Source organism: Lithobates pipiens, unplaced genomic scaffold (genome assembly GCF_037356315.1).
Source record: "Lithobates pipiens isolate NorthernLeopardFrog02 unplaced genomic scaffold, aLitPip1_a1.2 Scaffold_28, whole genome shotgun sequence".
Lineage (NCBI taxonomy): Eukaryota > Metazoa > Chordata > Amphibia > Anura > Ranidae > Lithobates > Lithobates pipiens.
In genome coordinates, this window is record NW_027507789.1 from 227384878 (window position 1) to 227408737 (window position 23860).

General features: G+C 48.8%; 1 protein-coding gene across 1 annotated transcript in view; it reads right to left on the minus strand.

Moving 5' to 3' along the window:
* Positions 1-23276, minus strand: part of PITPNC1 (phosphatidylinositol transfer protein cytoplasmic 1) — a 196492-nt gene extending 173216 nt beyond the window's left edge. The window contains exon 1 of the mRNA XM_077460645.1: positions 22482-23276. Within this exon, the coding sequence (XP_077316771.1) occupies positions 22482-22529 (48 nt within the window). The 5' untranslated portion in view covers positions 22530-23276. The remainder of the gene's footprint in view (positions 1-22481) is intronic.
* Positions 23277-23860: the final 584 nt, after the last annotated feature.

The following is a 23860-nucleotide window of genomic DNA, read 5'->3' on the forward strand; positions in this document are numbered from 1 at the left end:
CAATGATGGGGGTTATTATTGCGGTCACTGACACCAATGATGGAGGTTATTATTGCGGTCACTGACACCAATGATGGGGGTTATCATTGTGGTTACTGACACCAATGATGGGGGTTATCATTGTGGTTACTGACACCAATGATGGGGGTTATTATTGCGGTCACTGACACCAATGATGGGGGTTATCGTTGTGGTTACTGACACCAATGATGGGGGTTATTATTGTGGTCGCTGACACCAATGATGGGGGTTATCATTGTGATTACTGACACCAATGATGGGGGTTATTATTGCAGTCACTGACACTAATGATGGGGGTTATTATTGTGGTCACTGACACCAGTGAAGGGGGTTATCATTGTGGTTACTGACACCAATGATGGGGGTTATTATTGCAGTCACTGACACCAATGATGGGGGTTATTATTGTGATTACTGACACCAATGATGGGGGTTATTATTGCAGTCACTGACACTAATGATGGGGGTTATTATTGTGGTCGCTGACACCAATGATGGGGGTTATCATTGTGATTACTGACACCAATGATGGGGGTTATTATTGCAGTCACTGACACTAATGATGGGGGTTATTATTGTGGTCGCTGACACCAATGATGGGGGTTATCATTGTGATTACTGACACCAATGATGGGGGTTATTATTGCAGTCACTGACACCAATGATGGGGGTTATTATTGTGGTCACTGACACTAGTGAAGGGGGTTATCATTGTGGTTACTGACTCCAATGATGGGGGTTATTATTGTGGTCACTGACACTAGTGAAGGGGGTTATCATTGTGGTTACTGACTCCAATGATGGGGGTTATTATTGTGGTCACTGACACCAGTGAAGGGGGTTATTATTGTGGTCACTGACACCAGTGAAGGGGGTTATCATTGTGGTTACTGACACCAATGATGGGGGTTATTATTGTGGTCACTGGCACCAATGATGGGGGTTATTATTGTGGTCACTGACACTAGTGAAGGGGGTTATTATTGTGGTCACTGACACCAATGATGGGGGTTATCATTGTGGTTACTGACACCAATGATGGGGGTTATCATTGTGGTTACTGACACCAATGATGGGGGTTATTATTGTGGTTACTGACACCAATGATGGGGGTTATTATTGTGGTCACTGACACCAAAGATGGGGGTTATTTCTGTGGTCACTGACACCAATGATGGGGGTTATTATTGTGGTCACTGACACCAATGATGGGGGTTATTATTGTGGTCACTGACACCAATGATGGGGATTATTTCTGTGGTCACTGACACCAATGATGGGGGTTATTTCTGTGGTCACTGACACCAATGATGGGGGTTATTTCTGTGGTCACTGACACCAATGATGGGGGTTATTTCTGTGGTCACTGACACCAATGATGGGGGTTATTATTGTGGGTACTGACACCAATGATGGGGGTTATTATTGTGGTCACTGACACCAAAGATGGGGGTTATTTCTGTGGTCACTGACACCAATGATGGGGGTTATTATTGTGGTCACTGACACTAATGATGGGGGTTATTATTGTGGGTACTGACACCAATGATGGGGGTTATTATTGTGGTCACTGACACCAATTATGGGGATTATTTCTGTGGTCACTGACACCAATGATGGGGGTTATTTCTGTGGTCACTGACACCAATGATGGGGGTTATTTCTGTGGTCACTGACACCAATGAAGGGGGTTATTATTGTGGTCACTGACACCAATGATGGGGGTTATTATTGTGGTCACTGACACCAATGATGGGGATTATTTCTGTGGTCACTGACACCAATGATGGGGGTTATTTCTGTGGTCACTGACACCAAAGATGGGGGTTATTATTGTGGTCACTGACACCAAAGATGGGGGTTATTTCTGTGGTCACTGACACCAATGATGGGGGTTATTTCTGTGGTCACTGACACCAATGATGGGGGTTATTTCTGTGGTCACTGACACCAATGATGGGGGTTATCATTGTGGTCACTGACACCAATGATGGGGGTTATCATTGTGGTCACTGACACCAAGAAATCACTTGTAAAATGCAGCAGGACCTATTCAGAGGAAAGGAAAGTCGTTTGTCAGCAGCAGGTTAATCGCACACTTCCAGATACAAGGCAATAACGGTTTATTTTTGGCATGAGCATTGGGCGGTGGTTTCCTCCACTCGAGGGGATCCAACAGGCTAAGTCTTCTCTGGAACTGTATTTTAATGTTTGACTTAAAAGGTTAGTATCACTGCTTATGTTCTAATGCCGAGGACCCCGTGGGTTGGGCATGACATTCTATACAATATCATGGCATTGGGGCTCAGCAGCCGTGACATGGGGAAGTTACGGTCGGTGCCGATACCATTCCCAGATCGGGTAAGAGCTTTACTGATTAAGCATAATGGAGGCAATCAATCTTAAAGCTCATCCAGGAAAATAAATAAATATATATAGGACTGTTTTTTTTTCCAGCAAAAGGAGGTGTATTTCTGTTTATCCACTCCTGAGATTTACACAGCTCTGCCACACAGCCGTCTGACAGAACAGAAGGCTTGGTTTTTCTCTGCTGCAGTAACAGTTACGGGTCTTGTCCCCTCCCCCAGCCTGTGATTACACACTGAAGGAGCAGCAGACTAATGCGCTCACCCGTGCCTCTGCTCTTTCCTCCTGTCAGCATGTCGCTTGTTAGCACATAAGCACTGCGACACAACTGACTGATATCGGGTCACCTTCATAAACTTACTCTGCTTTTAATAAAAAATAAATGCAATGGGGGGTGATTTACTGACACCGGAGAGGGCAGAATCTGGCGCAGCTCTGCATGGCAGCCAATCAGCTTCTAACTTCAGCTTGTTCAAATAAAGGATATGTTCACCTTTCATAACATGATGCACCCTGAAAATGGGTGTAACATATCATGACTGCATCGCCCCGGGTGTAACATATCATGACTGCATCGCCCCGGGTGTAACATATCATGACTGCATCGCCCCGGGTGTAACATATCATGACTGCATCGCCCCGGGTGTAACATATCATGACTGCATCGCCCCGGGTGTAACATATCATGACTGCATCGCCCCAGGTGTAACATATCATGACTGCATCGCCCCAGGTGTAACATATCATGACTGCATCGCCCCGGGTGCATCGCCCCGGGTGTAACATATCATGACTGCATCGCCCCGGGTGCATCGCCCCGGGTGTAACATATCATGACTGCATCACTCCGGGTGTAACGTATTACTGCATCGGCGCTGCATGCAGGGAATCCAGGCAGTTGTGGAAAGAGAGGAGAGGAGGAGTTTCAGGAGGAGGAGAAGTCAGTACAAGCACCAACGTATCATGGGATATGTAGTCCTTGGACATGGAAGAGAAGCTGCAATGCATGCAGGGAATACAGGAAATTGTGGAAAGAGAGTAGAGAAGGAATTACAGGTAAAGTCACTACAGGCAGCAAGGTACCATGGGATATGTAGTCCTTGGACATGGAAGAGAAGCTGCAAAGCATGCAGGGAATCCAGCAAGTTGTGGAAAGAGAGGAGAGGGGGAATTTCAGGAGGCGGAGTCAGTATAAGCACCAACGTACCATGGGATATGTAGTCCTTGGACATAAAAGCGAAGCTCCAAAGCATGCAGGGACTCCGGGACATTGTGAAAAGGGAGAAGAGGAAGAGTTTCAGGAGGCGGAGTCAGTACAGACAGCAAGGTAAAATGGGATATGTAGTCCTTGGATATGGAAGAGAAGTCTGAAAAGCATGCAGGGAATCCAGAAAGTTGTGGACAGAGAGAGGAGGAGTTTCGGGATTCAGAGTCAGTAGACTTACTGTGGGGGGCAGAGGACAATGCTTTGGGGGCACGGGATATTACTGTAGGGGGAGGAAGGCACTGCTATTGGGGGCAGAGGACACTGGGATGGGGGGGGGGTTGATATGAAGGGGGCAGAGGACACTGGTATGGGAGGGGCAGAGGAGACTGGTATGGGGGGGCAGAGGACACTGGTATGGAGGGGTGATATGAAGGGGGCAGAGGACAATGGTATGGGGGGGCAGAGGACACTGGTATGGGGGGGCAGAGGACACTGGTATGGGAGGGGCAGAGGACACTGGTATGGGGGGGGTGATATGAAGAGGGCAGAGGACACTGGTATGGGGGGGTGATATGAAGGGGGCAGAGGACACTGGTATAGGGGGGCAGGGGACACTGCTATGGGGGGGGTTATATGAAGGGGGCAGAGGACACTGGTATGGGAGAGGCAGGGGACACTGGTATGGGGGGGGGGTAATATGAAGGGGGCAGAGGACACTGGTATGGGGGGTGATATGAAGGTGGCAGAGGACACTGGTATGGGGGGGCAGAGAACACTGGTATGGGGGGGTTATATGAAGGGGCAGAGGACACTGGTAGGGGGGGTGATATGAAGGGGGCAGAGGACATTGGTATAGGGGGGGTTGATATGAAGGGGGCAGAGGACACTGGTATGGTTGGGCAGAGAACACTGGTATGGGGGGGGGTGATATGAAGGGGGCAGAGGACACTGGTATGGGGGGTGATATGAAAGGGGCAGAGGACACTGGTATGGGGGGGGCAGAAAACACTGGTATGGGGGGGTGATATGAAGGGGGCAGAGGACACTGGTATGGGGGGGGGGTGATATGAAGGGGGCAGAGGACACTGGTATGGGGGGGCAGAGAACACTGGTATGCGGGGGGTGATATGAAGGGGGCAGAGGACACTGGTATGGGAGGGGCAGGGGACACTGCTATGGGGGGGGGAGTGATATGAAGGGGGCAGAGGACACTGGTATGGGGGGGCAGGGGACACTGCTATGGGGGGGGGGGGAGTGATATGAAGGGGGCAGAGGACACTTATGGAAGGACAGTTGACACAACTGTGTGGAGGGGCAGAGGACACTGGTATGGGGGGGTGATATGAAGGGGGCAGAGGACACTGGTATGGGGGGGTGATATGAAGGGGGCAGAGGACACTGGTATGGGGGGGGCAGAGAACACTGGTATGGGGGGGGTGATATGAAGGGGGCAGAGGACACTGGTATGGGAGGGGCAGAGCACACTGGTATGGGGGGGGCAGGGGACACTGCTATGGGGGGGGGAGTGATATGAAGGGGGCAGAGGACACTTATGGAAGGACAGATAACACAACTGTGTGGAGGGGCAGAGGACTTCACTGTGGAGGTTGTATGATGTGAAGGGGGGCAGTCAACACCATAAGGGAGGGCAGACATTGAAAATTGGCAAAGACCAGGAAAATAATTTATAAGAACGAGGCGAGCGCAGCACCCAATATGTTCTCCACAGCTGTCCTCTCCTTCTCCTCTCCCTGTTTCCACTGGAGAACCTTCCTGGAAGGGGATGACGGAGGGTGACGCGGGAGTGCCATGCAGCTGTCCTGGGTAATTCTGGGCTTTTTCCACAACTCCCGGCTTATTTTGGTGCACAGGAGCTATTGTGAACATCAGCTGTCCCCGGGTCAGCCCTCACTCAATGTGGTCACCTGATTCTCTTCCTAATACAGGAATACAAGTGACAATGTGACTTCTGGAACGGGAAAGCGGAAATAATAAAAAGTGCTGAAGGTGGAACTTTTAGGCAGAAGAGACTTTGGACTTTCTGCAAAAAAAATTTAAATTTCTCCTGGTATTCTTTTTGTATTTATGTGCAGTTTGGGGTACATGAAAAGTGCAATCTACACTTCCCGTCAGATGCTGAAAATGGAGTTGGGGGCCAAGATGATGGAACTCCACTGTGCTCCTCCGTGAAGAGAAGACGTTAAATGTGGAAGAAGTGGCTGAGAAGATCCCACCATCCCTGTGCTGAGTTCCCGGGTCTGTACACCCGCTGTGCCCATTATGAGGGGTTCCCACCATCCCTGTGCTGAGTTCCCGGGTCTGTACACCCGCTGTGCCCATTATGAGGGGTTCCCACCATCCCTGTGCTGAGTTTCCGGGTCTGTACACCCGCTGTGCCCATTATGAGGGGTTCCCACCATCCCTGTGCTGAGTTCCCGGGTCTGTACACCCGTTGTGCCCATTATGAGGGGTTCCCACCATCCCTGTGCTGAGTTCCCGGGTCTGTACACCCGCTGTGCCCATTATGAGGGGTTCCCACCATCCCTGTGCTGAGTTCCCGGGTCTGTACACCCGCTGTGCCCATTATGAGGGGTTCCCACCATCCCTGTGCTGAGTTCCCGGGTCTGTACACCCGCTGTGCCCATTATGAGGGGTTCCCACCACCCCTGTGCTGAGTTCCCGGGTCTGTACACCCGCTGTGCCCATTATGAGGGGTTCCCACCATCCCTGTGCTGAGTTCCCAGGTCTGTACACCCGCTGTGCCCATTATGAGGGGTTCCCACCATCCCTGTGCTGAGTTCCCGGGTCTGTACACCCGCTGTGCCCATTATGAGGGGTTCCCACCATCCATGTGCTGAGTTCCTGGGTCTGTACACCCGCTGTGCCCATCATGAGGGGTTCCCAGGCCTGTACACCTGCTGTGCCCATTATGAGGGGTTCCCACCATCCCTGTGCCGAGTTCCCGGGTCTGTACACCCACTGTGCCCATTATGAGGGGTTCCCCCCATCCCTGTGCTGAGTTTCCGGGTCTGTACACCCGCTGTGCCCATTATGAGGGGTTCCCACCATCCCTGTGCTGAGTTCCCGGGTCTGTACACCCGCTGTGCCCATTATGAGGGGTTCCCACCACCCCTGTGCTGAGTTCCCGGGTCTGTACACCTGCTGTGCCCATTATGAGGGGTTCCTACCATCCCTGTGCTGAGTTCCCGTGTCTGTACACCCGCTGTGCCCATTATGAGGGGTTCCCACCATCCCTGTGCTGAGTTCCCGTGTCTGTACACCCGCTGTGCCCATTATGAGGGGTTCCCACCATCCCTGTGCTGAGTTCCCGTGTCTGTACACCCGCTGTGCCCATTAGGAGAGGTTACCACCATCCCTGTGCTGAGTTCCCAAGTCTGTACACCCGCTGTGCCCATTATGAGGGGTTCCCGTCATTCCTTGTGCTGGGTTCCCCGATCTGTACACCCGCTGTGCCCATTATGAGACAGGCTACAGTAGTCGATGAAAGGTCTATCATTGTTATCAGAGGTGTATTTTATATGATGGAGACAGAATATCAACCAAAAATCCAGAAAACATGATACAAATGTTATAAATGGAGTAAAATAAGTATTTGCTCCTTTACCAACCAACAATAATTCTGCCCCCCACAGACTGGCTCCAGTAGGTGCTCATGTGGTACACAGATTAGTCCTGTCAATGTAAGAAGGTTCTCTTAACGACAACTCGTGTATAGAAGACTCCCGTCCACAGAATCTCTTCCATCCAATCCTCACCATCATGGGGAAGACCAAAGATCTGTCAGAGGACTTCAGGGACAAGATTGTAGACCTGCACAAGGGTGGAATGGGCTACGAGACCATCAACAAGAAGCTCGATGAGAATGAGACACCTGCGATTCTTCGCAAATGGAAGAAATACAAAATAACCATTGCCCTCGGTCTGAAGCTCCATGGAAGATTTCTCCTCATTGGGTGAGGATGGTCATGAGAAAAGTGAGGGATCCGCCCAGAACTACACGGGAGGAGCTTGTGAAGGATCTCAAGGCAGTTGGGACCACAGTCACCAAACAAACCATTGGTAACACAATACACCACCATGGATTGAAATCCTGCAGCCCCCACAAGGTCCCGCTTCTCAAGAAGGCCCATGTACAGGTCCGTCTGAATGATTCAGAGAGATCCATGATTGGGAGAAAGTTCTGTGGTCAGATGAGACCAAAATTTAGCTTTTTGGCATTAACTCAACTCGCTGTGTTTGGAGGAAGAAAAATGCTGACTATGACCCTAAGAACTCCATCCCTACAGTCACACACGGAGGTGGGAACATGAACACCATCCCTACAGTCACACACGGAGGGGGAAACATGAACACCATCCCTACAGTCACACACGGAGGTGGGAACATGAACACCATCCCTACAGTCACACACGGAGGGGGGAACATGAACACCATCCCTACAGTCACACACGGAGGGGGGAACATGAACACCATCCCTACAGTCACACACGGAGGGGGGAACATGAACACCATCTTTACAGTCACACATGGAGGGGGGAACATGATGCTTTGGGGCTGTTTCTCTGCTAAAGGTCCAGCCCGACTTTGCCGCATTGAGGGGCCAATGGACGGGGGCCATGTATAGTAAGATCTTGGAGGAGAACCTTCTTCCCTCACCCAGAACACTGGAGATGGGTCATGGACGGGTCTTCCAGCATGACAACGACCCAAAACATACCACCAAGGCAACAAAGGAGTGGCTCAAGAAGAAGCACATTAAGGTCACGGAGTGGCCTAGCCAGTCTCCAGACCTTAATCCTATAGAAAATTTATGGAGGAGCTGAAACTTTGAGTTGCCAAGAAACCTTAAGGATTTAGAGAAGATCTGTAGAGAAGAGAGGAGAAAAACCCTCCTGAGATGTGTGGAAACCTCATCACCACCTACAAGAAACGTCTGACCTCTGTGATCACCAACAAGGGTTTCTCCACCAACTACTAAGTCATGTTTTGCTTGGGGATCAAATACTTATTTTACTCACCAAACTGCATCTCCATTTTATAACATTTGTATCGTGTGTGTTTTTTCTGGATTTTTGGTTGATATTCTGTCTCCATCATATAAAATACACCTCTGATAAAAATGATGGACCCTTCATTTCTATGTAAGTGGTCTGCAGGGGAGCCGATCGTTATTTTCACCACTGTATATTACTATATAGAAATCCTGAATATTCATATAATACTGAATAAGAATATAACACTATATACAGTAGAAATCCAGTATAATAGTATAATACTATACATAAATCCTGAATACTATTATAGTACTACAGTGGTGTGAAAAAGTGTTTGCCCCCTTCCTCATTTCCTGTTCCTTTGCATGTTTGTCAATCACTTTTTCACACAGGGCCATGATGGTTTGGATTTTTTTTCACCTTTAATAATAAACACCTTCATTTACAAATTGCATTTTGTGTTTACTTGTGTTGTCCTTGACTATTGTTTAAATTGGTTTGATGTTCCGAAACACTTAAGTGTGACAAACATGCAAAGGAACAGGAAATGAGGAAGGGGGCAAACACTTTTTCACACCACTGTATATAGAAATCTTGTATAATATAATAGCTGCCATTGGTCATAAGTGGCAGCTGAGATGGGGCGATAGTCTGCACAGCAGAGCGTTCTGCAGGGGTGTGCTGGCCCCCCGGATAAGAATAGATGTGAGCGTTGGATTGAGGATGACTCAGATCTGTAGGATTGGTTCCTATGGGTGGCCGGTGTGAGCCTCTCCTAGATTTTGTGAATGGTTCCTTCCATTAATATTATTCTGCCTCCGATTCCTGAACTGAGCGAGCGGCGAGTGAATGAGCTTGGTGAAATCTGCCCCTCCTCCCCCTCTTCCTAATCCTCCTTCATTCAGAGGCAGCGGCTCCCATCCAATCAGCGGATAGCCGCTGCTCTGCCGCCGCTGAAGACCCCCCCCCCCCCGCTTTCCATGGAAATGATAGCGTAAGAACCTGCGCTGGAGATACAAACCGTGTCCATACTGGCTCCAAAAACCAAATTGGGAGAAATCATCCGTCCTTTATTAACCACTTCAGCCCTGGAAGATTTTACCCCCCTACCCCTTTATGACCAGGCCATTTTTTGCGACACGGCACCTGCGTTACTTTAAGTGACAATTGCGCGGTCGTGCGACGCTCTACCCAAATAACATTGATGTCATTTTTTTTTCTTACATTTCTTGTCGCGGTATTTGATCACCTCTGCATTTCTTAATATATACACACATTATATATATATATATATATATATATATATATATATATATATATATATATATCTATCTATATATATCTATCTATCTATATCTATATCTATCTATCTATCTATCTATCTATCTATCTATCTATCTATATATATATATATATACACACACACACACATAAACACACACACACACTTATTGGGATAATTTTTTTATTTATTTTTTTACCAAAAATATGTAGCAGAATACAGATTGGCCTAAATTGATGAAGAATTTCGATTTTTAAAATGTTTTTATTGGATGTTTTGTAGCAGAAAGTAAAAAATATTGTTTTTTTGTTTCAAAATTGTCAGACCTTTTTTGTTTATTGTTTTTATGTATATAAAAACAATAAACAATAAACAAAAAAAAGTCTGACAATTTTGAAACAAAAAAAATAATATTTTTTACGTTCTGCTACAAAACATCCAATAAATTTTTTTTTAAATCTAAATTCTTCATCAATTTAGGCCAATCTGTATTCTGCTACATATTTTTGGTAAAAAAAAAAAATAATAAAAAAAAAAACAACAAATCCCAATAAGTGTTTATTGGTCGGTTTCTGCAAAAGTTTTTGCATCTACAAACTATGGGATAGATTTATCGAATTTTTATTTCTTAATTATTATTATTTTTTTTTTTTACTAGTAATGGCGGCAATCAGCGACTTATAGCGTGACTGCGATAGTGTGTCGGATAGATCGGACATTAACCACTTACCGCAAACCGCCGTAGCGGTACATTGATCCTTTGACGTTGAATAGCGTTGTTATGGCAGCAGATAGCGGCTCTAACCCCTAGTATTTTCTGAAATGGCAGGGATGGTCTGCTTTGCGCTAAAAACGGTCTCAGCGGCGGATTCGCCGCAAGATCACTTTTATCGGCGGAGGGAGAGGCGCCCCTCCCCCCTCCCGCCACGCTCCGATTGTCTCTGCCGTTTATGGGAGCCGTCGGTAGCGGTGGAGCCGATACTCTCCCCTCAGAGGCTGGAAAGACGCCCCCCCCCCCCCCACTCGGCTTAATGACGTTGGATGACGGAAGCGACGGCAAACGTCACTTCCTCCCAACGGCCTTAAAGGGGAGACTTTTTTTTTTCTTTTTCTTAGAGATAAATACAAAAATAAAATTATATATATATTATTTATATAAGTGTAAATAAATATGCTGCAGCCTCATACAGACAGCGGGGTGATAAAGCGCACTCTGGATCTGGCTATACAGGGAGGTGTGGGGGAGGGGCAATTAAATACGTCTATAGAAAATAGATCCCTAAAGAGATAATCGTTCTGCTGTCCTTAGGAGGTCGCCAGCTAGAGGAGACTCTGGAGGTAAAAACAGACAGAAAGCGCTCACAGCCAGCGAGAATATCCACCATTGTCAATCATCCCCACTGTCCCAGAGGGGCACTCCATCCCCCTTGCTGATGGTAATAATCCGCCATCTGGCAGCACCATTGGCTCCCAGCGATTTCGGACAGCTCCAGCCTCTCACCCTGCTACAAAGTTACAATGTACAGTCTGATCACCGGGGGAGGGGAGACTGAGGAAATGACTCCGCCTCCTTCTACAAAGTTACAATGTACAGTCTGATCACTGGGGGAGGAGACTGAGGAAATGACTCCTCCTCCTTCTACAAAGTTACAATGTACAGTCTGATCACCAGGGGGAGGAGACTGAGGAAATGACTCCTCCACCTAAGTTACAATGTACAGTCTGATCACCGGGGGAGGGGAGACTGAGGAAATGACTCCGCCTCCTTCTACAAAGTTACAATGTACAGTCTGATCACCGGGGGAGGGGAGACTGAGAAAATGACTCCGCCTCCTTCTACAAAGTTACAATGTACAGTCTGATCACCGGGGGAGGGGAGACTGAGGAAATGACTCCGCCTCCTTCTACAAAGTTACAATGTACAGTCTGATCACCGGGGGGGAGGAGACTGAGGAAATGACTCCTCCCTATTCTACAAAGTTACAATGTACAGTCTGATCACCGGGGGGGAGGAGACTGAGGAAATGACTCCTCCCTATTCTACAAAGTTACAATGTACAGTCTGATCACCGGGGGGAGGAGACTGAGGAAATGACTCCTCCTCCGTCTACAAAGTTACAATGTACAGTCTGATCACCGGGGGGAGGAGACTGAGGAAATGACTCCTCCCTATTCTACAAAGTTACAATGTACAGTCAGATCATCGGGGGGGGGGAGACTGAGGAAATGCTTCCTCCTCCTTCTACACAGTCACAGTGTACAGTCTGATCACTAGGGGAGGGGAGACTGGGGAAATGACTCCTCCTCCTTCAACAAAGTTACAATGTACAGTCTGATCACTGGGGGGAGGAGACTGAGGAAATGACTCCTCCCTATTCTACAAAGTTACAATGTACAGTCAGATCATCGGGGGGGGGAGACTGAGGAAATGCTTCCTCCTCCTTCTAAAAGTTACAATGTACAGTCTGATCACTGGGGGAGGGGAGACTGAGGAAATGCTTCCTCCTCCTTCTAAAAGTTACAATGTACAGTCTGATCACTGGGGGAGGGGAGACTGAGGAAATGCTTCCTCCTCCTTCTAAAAGTTACAATGTACAGTCTGATCACTGGGGGAGGGGAGACTGAGGAAATTACTCCTCCTCCTTCTACACAGTCACAGTGTACAGTCTGATCACTAGGGGAGGGGAGACTGGGGAAATGACTCCTCCTCCTTCAACAAAGTTACAATGTACAGTCTGATCACTGGGGGAGGGGAGACTGTAGAAGGAGGAGGAGTCATTTCCTCAGTCTCCCCTCCCCCAGTGATCAGACTGTACAATGTAACTTTGTAGAAGGAGGAGGAGTCATTTCCTCAAAGTTACAATGTACAGTCTGATCACCGGGGGGGAGGGGAGACTGAGAAAATTCCTACTCCTGCCTGCAGCAGACATCATCTCATCCTAGGGAGAGTCCCCCCACTTCTGGGCACTGATGTGTGTGTGTATATATATATATATATCTGTGAAAGGTTCTCGTACTGCTGCACATCAGGAATGTGTAGAAGTCATGCTCTTCCCCAGCATGCCCAGGAATGTGGTGCCCTTTAGCAGACGGGCGGTTGGTGCCAATAATTGTTAATGGTGCCCCCACACATCTGCCAAAGGGCGGCGTTCTCCCGCAGCACTGTGCGCTTCAATGCTTTTTTGGGACTTTGTTTTCCTGCATTTCTCGCACACAGAGAGCAGCCCAATGAAAAGAAGCGGCTGCCCTACATACGGCGTTGGTGAAGCGCGCTCGCTCACACCGATAGGTCGGCGGTGCGGCGGATAAGTGGTGAGCATTTCCGCCCGGCAGCACCGACATCGCCAATTCCGATCTTCATCATGGCACCACCTGCATGGAGTTTGCATCTTCTCCCTCCCACATTCCAAATGTAACGAGCTCCTGTCTAAACCGGCCCCAGGGTGTGACCCCGAGATTGGAAGGTCGGCGAGGGGGAGGGGGCAATACATACCTAAAAAAACACTCAGCTCTACAGAAAAAGACAAAAAGATAAAGTGAGGAAAAAGCCACAGCACGCAAATAGGTACGGGGCGTACCATATGGATAAAGAATAAAGGGGCATACCATACGGAAAATAATAAAGGGGCATACCATACGGATAAAGAATAAAGGGGCATACCATACGGAAAATAATAAAGGGGCATACCATACGGATAAAGAATAAAGGGGCATACCATACGGAAAATAATAAAGGGGCATACCATACGGATAAAGAATAAAGGGGCATACCATACGGAAAATGAATAAAGGGGCATACCATACGGATAAAGAATAAAGGGGCATACCATACGGATAAAGAATAAAGGGGCATACCATACGGAAAATAATAAAGGGGCATACCATACGGAAAATAATAAAGGGGCATACCATACGGATAAAGAATAAAGGGGCATACCATATGGAAAATAATAAAGGGGCATACCATACGGATAAAGAATAAAGGGGCATACCATACGGATAAAGAATAAAGGGGCATACCATACGGATAAAGAATAAAGGGGCATACCATACGGAAAATAATAAAGGGGCATACCATACGGATAAAGAATAAAGGGGCATACCATACAGATAAAGAATAAAGGGGCATACCATACGGATAAAGAATAAAGGGGCATACCATACGGATAAAGAATAAAGGGGCATACCATACGGATAAAGAATAAAGGGGCATACCATACGGATAAAGAATAAAGGGGCATACCATACGGATTAAGAATAAAGGGGCATACCATACGGAAAATAATAAAGGGGCATACCATACGGATAAAGAATAAAGGGGCATACCATACGGAAAATAATAAAGGGGCATACCATACAGATAAAGAATAAAGGGGCATACCATACAGATAAAGAATAAAGGGGCATACCATACGGATAAAGAATAAAGGGGCATACCATACGGATAAAGAATAAAGGGGCATACCATAAGGATAAAGAATAAAGGGGCATATCAAACGGAAAATAATAAAGGGGCATACCATACAGATAAAGAATAAAGGGGCATGCCATAAGGATAAAGAATAAAGGGGCATATCAAACGGAAAATAATAAAGGGGCATACCATACAGATAAAGAATAAAGGGCATACCATACAGATAAAGAATAAAGGGGCATACCATACGGATAAAGAATAAAGGGGCATACCATATGGATAAAGAATAAAGGGGCATACCATAAGGATAAAGAATAGAAACATAGGCCGCCCTTGTGAAAAAAATAAAAAAGTTGCAATAATCGTAAAATAAATAAAAACGAAAGTCCAAATATAAATCAAATGTCCACATATACACATACAGCAAGGGGAAAAAGTATTTGACCCCCTGCTGATTTTGTACGTTCGCCCACCAACAAAGAAACGATCGGTCTATAATTTTATTGGCCGGTTTATTATAACAGTGAGAGAATAACAAATATATATATATATCTTGCCATATCTTTTTCAAACTATCTACAACTAAGGCACGGGTCGAATTTCGAAATAATTTTCTTTCGAAAATCGTATCTAAGTATTTTCGTTGGTATTTGGCACCATTAGTGGGGATGCAGCAACAGCCGCACGGCCACTAAATTTGAGTAAATCGGACACGTTGGAAGTATTTTGAACGACTTTCTAATCGGTGATGGGAGAATCGTGTGAGAAATGTAGCCAAAAAAAAAAAAAGAAATGCGCATGTGCAAGAAAATAAAGTTCCCGGAAAGAAAATAAAGTTCCCGGCCGCGAAAAAAATTATTTTCTGTAGCGACACGGAGGTGAAATTGGAAGGCTCGGTCGGTTGAATTTCGAAATCAATGGTGGCGCCGTCCGATCACAAAACGCGCAAAATTTTCTGTTTTTCAAAAGAAAATTCTTTACAAAATCCGAACGTGTATGGCCAGCCTTAGGTTATTGCCGAAACGCGTCAGCTTTAATTGTTTGATTGTCACTCTGATGTAGCAATAAACGACACTTCAAGGATGTCTTGCCGGCTCTTCTTACTACTATTTATGCCTCATGGGACTTGTAGTTCCGCTAATTGCAGATCCCTAAATTAGCTGCATTCTAGTGCATTTTTGATGCTTTGCAGTGCATTTTTCCTCTTTTTTTTTCTTCACCTTACATGCATTTTCCGAAGCGTTTAGGTGCATTTTTGATGCGTTTTATCACATTCTGGTACAAGTTCAGCGCAGAAAAAAAACTCAGCGCGTCCTACTTTTTTTTTTTGTTCTGCCATTGTAAGTTTTACTTTATTGAAACATTGCTGATTGGAGTGGCCGCTAATAGCGGAAAATAAATAACATATCAAACGGCCCAGAGGGAGCGGACCGGAGACGTGGTTTGTGAGGGTTTCCTTACACCGGGTGTTCCCAGCCCCCGACACTAAATTCCAGCTTTGGAATGAAGGATGTATCGGGCGAGTCAGGGGCCAGACATGTCCTCGCCCGTCCTCATTCCCTCCCGCACAACGCCCCCTTCTCTGCAGTTACGGCGTGAAATAACTGGAGAGAATCAGGGAAAATGACAAATGGAAATGACTGAAGGCAATTATTGTAAAACAATTGGTGGTATTGCCCCCCTGAGACGGGGCGCCCCAGGCTGCTGCCCCATTGATTGTTCTGGTGCATGTAATGTGTAATGTGCTGCTATTACTCTATGAGATGAGAATACACTTTCGTTTTATACATTGTAAATCAATATGTTTCATTCTGCTGATTATGTCGCTGAATATGTCGCTGTCTCTTATCGCCGCACTGCTCGTAGAAATCGCACGCGATTGGCCACAAATAGATCTTGTACATTTTTATTATTAGAATTCAGGATTTATACGGCGCCAACAGTTTGCGTAAATTGCCGTTAATACGGGCGTGCCGAGAGCACGTGCGCGGCGCACGCTCCCGACACCCGACCAGAAGCTTGTGGATCACGTGACCGCCGTAACAGCCAATTAAACCTTTAGCCCCGCCCCCCACAGCGGCATAAATCTCTTAAAGGGCCGGGAGGCTCTCTGGTGTGAGGAAGTTAAAAACATTTTTTAAAAAAATCATAAAGGCGCTGTCCACATATCCCGTGGCGAGTACAAGTATTCCAGCTCGCAATTGTGCCATTTTCAAGCGATTCCACGTGTCGCACATTAGAGCGGCCTATTCACTTCTATTGGCTGCCCTATGAGTGTTTGTTGCCCCAACAGAAGCCCCAGATACTTTTTGGGGGCGACAAGCTTAGCGTCATTTTTTTTTTTTTTTTTAAACGTCTGTGATTTGCAGAATTGCACCTTGTTTGGGGAAGAATCACGGCACCCCAAACGTGTGTTTTGCGATTTTTTCCGCAACTTGGAATTGCATAATGTGAATGGGGCCTTAAACGTATTTTTTTTTTTTTTTTAAATCATACTTACATTAGGTGGATGGAGCATCAGTCCCCGGGACGGCTCTAAGGCTGAGGACCGAGCGATCAAAGACCGCCGATCGCTCGGATCTCAGAGCTCTGTAAACAGAGAGCTGGTTGAGGTCAGTCAGCAGCTCTCTGCTCTGACCCCTCCTCGTTCACAGGAGCGCTGGGCTGTGGAGGGGGTGGGAGCAGCCGGCTCAGGCTCTCAGCTCTGACCCCTCGCACTTACTGGAGCACTGGGCTGTGGAGGGGACGGGAGCAGCCGGCTCGGGCTCTCAGCTCTGACCCCCCTACACTCACTGGAGCGTTGGGCTGTGGAGGGGGCAGGAGCAACCGACTCGGGCTCTCAGCTCTGACCCCCGCATTCACTGGAGCATTATACTGTGGCGAGGGCAGGAGCAGCCGGCTTGGGCTCTCAGCTCTGACCCCCCCGCACTCACTGCTGGAGCGTTGGGCTGTGGAGGGGGCGGAAGCAGCCGGCTTGGGCTCTCAGCTCTGACCCCCCCGCACTCACTGGAGCGTTGGGCTGTGGAGGGGGCGGAAGCAGCCGGCTTGGGCTCTCAGCTCTGACCCCCCGCACTCACTGGAGAGTTATGCTGTGGAGAGGGCAGGAGCAGCCAGCTTGGGCTCTCAGCTCTGACCCCCCGCACTCACTGCTGGAGCGTTGGGCTGTGGAGGGGGCGGAAGCAGCCGGCTTGGGCTCTCAGCTCTGACCCCCCCGCACTCACTGGAGCGTTGGGCTGTGGAGGGGGCGGAAGCAGCCGGCTTGGGCTCTCAGCTCTGACCCCCCGCACTCACTGCTGGAGTGTTGGGCTGTGGAGGGGGCGGAAGCAGCCGGCTTGGGCTCTCAGCTCTGACCCCCCGCACTCACTGCTGGAGCGTTGGGCTGTGGAGGGGGCGGAAGCAGCCAGCTTGGGCTCTCAGCTCTGACCCCCCACACTCACTGGAGAGTTATGCTGTGGAGAGGGCAGGAGCAGCCAGCTTGGGCTCTCAGCTCTGACCCCCCGCACTCACTGCTGGAGCGTTGGGCTGTGGAGGGGGCGGAAGCAGCTGGCTTGGGCTCTCAGCTCTGACCCCCCGCACTCACTGGAGCGTTGGGCTGTGGAGGGGCGGAAGCAGCCGGCTTGGGCTCTCAGCTCTGACCCCCCCGCACTCACTGGAGCGTTGGGCTGTGGAGGGGGCGGGAGCAGCCGGCTCAGGCTCTCTGCTCTGACCCCCCCACTCACTGGAGCGCTGGGCTGTGGAGTGCGCAGGAGCGGCCGGCTCAGGCTCTCAGTGGCTCTTTGCTCTGACCCCCCACACTAACTGGAATTCTGGGCTATGGAGGGGGTGGGAGCGGCTGGCTCAGGCTCTCAGTGGCTCTTTGCTCTGACCCCCCACACTCACTGGAGTGCTGGGCTATGGAGGGGGTGGAAGCGGCTGGCTCAAGCTCTCAGCAGTTCTTTGCTCTGTCCCCCCACACTCACTAAAGCGCTGAGCTGTGGAGGGGGCGGGAGCAGCCGGCTCAGGCACTCATTGGCTCTTTGCTCTGACCCCCCACACTCACTGGAGTGCTGGGCTGTGGAGGGGGCGGGAGCAGCCGGCTCAGGCACTCAGCTTTGGCCCCCCACACTCACTGTAGCATTGGGCTGTGGAGGGGGCAGAAGAGGCTGGCCCAGGCTCTCAGCAGCTCGCCCCAGGCAAGTGGGCGGATCCCAACCGTATGGTCGAAAACCTTTCCCCAGCCTGGACCGGCTCAGTGACATCAGCAGACAGCGGGCTTCAGCAAAAACAGGTCATAGAAGTGCAGAGCGAACTGCACACCGGTGATCTACAGGAGAAGTACAGCCAAACCAGATTTCCCCATACTTCTCCTTTAATGTATAATTACATGCAGCTGGCAAAAGTACATCAATCTGTCTTCATATCATCTTCTCTGCACAGCAGCACTGAGACTGGGAGAGGAGCGGCCAGCATCAGGGGTCAGAGAGGGTCTTGTGTCTCTGCAGGGCTGTCAGTCTAACCCTGGAAAGATGCTTACAAGAGGGGGGCACATGGAGATGACTTCATCAGTGTTTGCCCAATCAGAGCCCCTGGCACAACTGAATGTGTTGAGTAGTCTGCAGGTCTGTATGAATTACAGGACTGGATGAACACGCTTATAAATCCTAAAGCAGTTCATGTATAGGTTTGTTTATCTCATTGACTTCACCTTAAATTTTTGTGATCGGGTGATCGCTTCTACCCGATACATTGTTTCCTGTGTGCAGCGAATAGCAGCGGGGCGACCATGACTGATAGAGCAAACACACCCTTGTGTGTCTGGCCTTAACCAACAGTTTACACCTTCGACACCCCTAAATGTGACGCAGAGACCAACGCCATGACTGCAACCAGCGACCACCCAAATCACAACCCTGCCCCGTCCTTATACTAGCAAGACTTCATGCCTTTGTATACCACAGGGTAGGTAGCCTATAGCACCTGTTTATTAAATGTAAAGACAGAATCCAGTTAAAAGCCTGCAGAGCGCCCCCCTATGGACATCCATCAGACATCGGAATGTCGGCTATTTCCATTGTAAACACAGGCATTACAAATGATTCGGATCCGGTGCTACAACCACAGCAATGCAAAACAATCACAACATAAAGATACAATGTAACAATAGAGAAATGAGTTTGCAACAATGTTTGGTAAGCTGCTTCCTATTTATTTTTCCTGATCAGAAAATGCAGAAATGTGTGTTATCACATTCTTCCTCCTCTGGTGAATGGGGGGGGGGTCACCTATAGCAGGGGTCTCCAAACTTCTATAACAAGGGGCCAGTTCACTGTTCCTCAGACTTTAGGGGGGCTGGACTGTGGCCATTGGAAGTAGAAAAGGTCCCGTCATCGGTGGGGAAAAACAATGCCCCGTCCTTGGTGTCAGTGGGTGGAATTGTGCCCCAATCAATGGGGTTGATGGGAGGAATTGTGCAACTTCACAGGTCTTAGTGGGGGGAATTATGCCCCATTGTTGGTGTCGGTGGGAGGAGTTGAGCCCCATCCTTGGTGTCAGTGGGAAGCATTGTGCCCTATCTTTGGTGTCATTGGAGGAATTGTGCCCTATCATTGGTCTAATTTGGATGGGAATTATGCCCCATTGTTGGTATCAGGGGATGAAATAGTGCCCCAAGGGCTGGATAAAAGCAAGCAGAGGGTGGGAATTGTGCCCCATTGTGGTGTCAGTGGGAGGAATTGTGCCCCAACCTTGGTGTCAGTGGAACCAATTGTTGGTGTTATTGGGAGAAATTGTGCCCCTTTCAATGGTGGTGGGAGGACTAGCGCCTCAGTGGGGGAAATTATGCCCCATCCTTGGTGTCAGTGGGAGGAATTGTGCCCCTTTACTGGTCTCAGTGAGGGGAATTATGCCCCATTGTTGGTATCAGTGGATGAAATAGTTCCCCAAGGGCTGGATAAAAGCAAGCAGAGGGTGGGAACTATGCCCCATCCTTGATGTTAGTGGGAAAAATTGTGCCCCATCCTTGGTGTCAGTGGGAGGAATTGTGCCCCTTCACTGGTCTCAGTGGGGGGCATTATGCCCCATTGTAGGTATCAGTGGATGAAATAGTGCCCTAAGGGCCAGATAAATGCAAGTAGAGGGCCACATCTGTCCCGACCCCCCCCCCCTCCCCCGGCCCACAGTTTGGAGACCACTGATCTATAAGTACAATAACCCAGAAATCTGTAAGTGATCCTGAGATGAGTTGTTATCATTCCCTGACCCCATGCAGCCTTTGAATAAACAAAATGAACGTGCATGAGAAAATAGCAAGTCTGAGATCCCTGGGGGTGGGGAGGTGTAAATATTCGGCTATCACAAGACATTATAAAGACATTGGCGGTCGCTGGGGGAGGAATGAAGTGTTACCTAACAGAGTGTAATGGTAATGCATTCACCGCTACGATTCTCTAGCACAGCAGCAGCTGGAGGGTTAACAGTGCTGCTAAGTGCTTGTAGAATAAAGAATAATTACCAGTGAGAAGTCCATGTACAGAGCATCGCATACATACCCAGGAGCTGGGGCAGCACTGAATGGGTTTAGAAGAGGCGCAGGGGACTGAATGATATCACTGATACCATTCATTGTGCCCAGCGCAGTCCTGGAGGGATCTTTAATCCACCAAGAAAGTAGTAGGAGGCGCAGAATGGTGGGATCTGGGCCCGGCACTGCACCAGTACCAGTACCCACTGGTATTAATGTACCAATACCAGTCACCAGTACCAGCACTCACTGGTATCAATGTACCAATACCGGTCACCAGTACCAGTACTCACTGGTATCAATGTACCAATACCAGTCACCAGTACCAGTACTCACTGGTATCAATGTACCAATACCGGTCACCAGTACTCACTGGTATCAATGTACCAATACCAGTCAACAGTACCAGTACTCACTGGTATCGATGTACCAATACCGGTCACCAGTACTCACTGGTATCAATGTACCAATACCGGTCACCAGTACCAGTACTCACTGGTATCAATGTACCAATACCAGTCACCAGTACCAGTACTCACTGGTATCCATATCGGTCACCAGTACTCACTGGTATCGATGTACCAATACCAGTCACCAGTACCAGTACTCACTGGTATCGATGTACCAATACCGGTCACCAGTACCAGTACTCACTGGTATCCATATCGGTCACCAGTACCAGTACTCACTGGTATCAATGTACCAATACCAGTCACCAGTACCAGTACTCACTACTATCAATGTACCAATACCGGTCACCAGTACCAGTACTCACTGGTATCAATACCAGTCACCAGTACCAGTACTCACTGGTATCAATGTACCAATACCAGTCACCAGTACCAGTACTCACTGGTATCCATATCGGTCACCAGTACCAGTACTCACTGGTATCAATGTACCAATACCAGTCACCAGTACCAGTACTCACTACTATCAATGTACCAATACCGGTCACCAGTACCAGTACTCACTGGTATCAATACCAGTCAACAGTACCAGTACTCACTGGTATCAATGTACCAATACCAATCACCAGTACTCACTGGTATCAATGTACCAATGCCAGTCACCAGTACTCACTACTATCAATGTACCAATACCAGTACTCACTACTATCAATGTAGCAATACCAGTCACCAGTACCAGTACTCACTGGTATCAATGTACCAATGCCAGTCACCAGTACTCACTACTATCAATGTACCAATACCAGTCACCAGTACCCAAGAACTAAAGGATGATTTTATGGCAGGGTTCATAGTACCAAACACTCTCAACAGTTACAGCACTGACAGGGTTAATGATACTAGAGAATTCTGCGTAGTACTAGAGCAGACTTAACCGCAACCAGCACTGCATTAGTTACCATTGCAATGGATTACGGAGGAATTAAATGATCCCAGTCCAGCACTGATCCAGTTATTGATAAGAGAAGAATGCCACCATCACTGGATTACTGTCCATAGGGAATAGAAGACGATGGGTTACACACAATACAAAGTACTAGAAGTACTAGGTACTGGTACTAGAAGAAGGTTCTACTAGCACCGGTGACTAGTACTTGTACCACGTTACTCATCACATCGCTAAGCAGGTTATTGCCACACAGAAGACAATGGAGCAGATCCATGGTACCCCATTAACCCCCCAGTGACCCGGAGATCACCTCTTACCTCTTCCACAGTCAGGGGCATGCAGATCCGGTACTCCTTCAGCAGCATGATATCGGGGCGTCAGGGAGAGCAGTGAGGAGCACAGGGTGGGTGATGAGTTTTTTTTGGGGGGGGGTACCCTAGATGAAGAATAGGCTCCTGATGTAGACTCCTCTAGAGAACATAAGTGGATGTCAGACCTCGGCCAGCATCATCGGGGGGCACAGAGGGGCCAGCTGAAGATTATCCGCTGATCACAGCACTGCAGCCATAAAGGGGGGCACACAGCGGTCCCAACACAAAGGCAGCCCCCCGACCCAGCTGCAGAGCTCCGCCACAACAAGCCCAGTCCTTCACTCCAGCAGAACCAGCTGCAGACCTCAACCAGTCCCAGTGCAGTCCTTTATCCCAGCTGCAGAGCAATGCCAAACCAGTCCAGTCCTTCAACTCCCCAGACCCCGCTGCAGAGCACAGACCCAGTCCAGTCCTTCACCTCCCCAGACCCAGTCCAGTCCTTCACAGTACCAGACCCAGCTGCAGAGCACAGACCCAGTCCAGTCCTTCACCTCCCCAGACACAGTCCAGTCCTTTACAGCACCAGACCCAGTTGCAGAGCAGTTCTTGTAGCAGAGCCCAGCTGCAGAGCAATCCTTCAGAACCTGCAGCAGAGCACTCTTCTCCCAGATCCAGCTGCAGAGCGATCCTTATGGCTGAGTGGAGAGGAGTGAGGAGCCTGTACTCTCTGCAGCACAGCAATCTTTGTGTCTGCCCCCAGTGCTGGCTGCAGGAAGCCCCCTCCCCAGTGATGCAGCCTCCTCAGTTCCCCAATGTGTGTGACATCAGCAGGAGGAAGGATGTGCTCTGCTCAGCCAATGGGAGATCCTCACACACTATTTAAACACCAGAAGCAGCATCAGAGGATGAGGGGTCCCCGGCTGGGGAGGGCACAGGCTACACACCGCCACATGTTACATTACGCCAGATTGCTGCACACTCGGGTTAAACCCACTGAAAACCGACTGCTTACTAACTGCAAACTGCCTGCATTCCATCTGCACACCGCCTGCTTATTAACACCAAACTGCCTGCATTCCCACTGCACACCACCAGCATTCCTAATGTACACTGCCAGCATTCCCACTGCACACTGCCAGCATTCCCACTGCCCACCGCCTGCATTCTCACTGCACACCGCCTGCATTCCTACTGCACACCAACTGCATTCCCACTGCACACCGCCTGCATTCCCCTACACACCGCCTGCATTCCCCTACACACCGCCTGCATTCCCTGTACACACCGCCTGCATTCCCACTGCACACCGCCTGCATTCCCACTGCACACCGCCTGCATTCCCACTGCCCACTGGCTGCATTCCCACTGCCCACTGGCTGCATTCC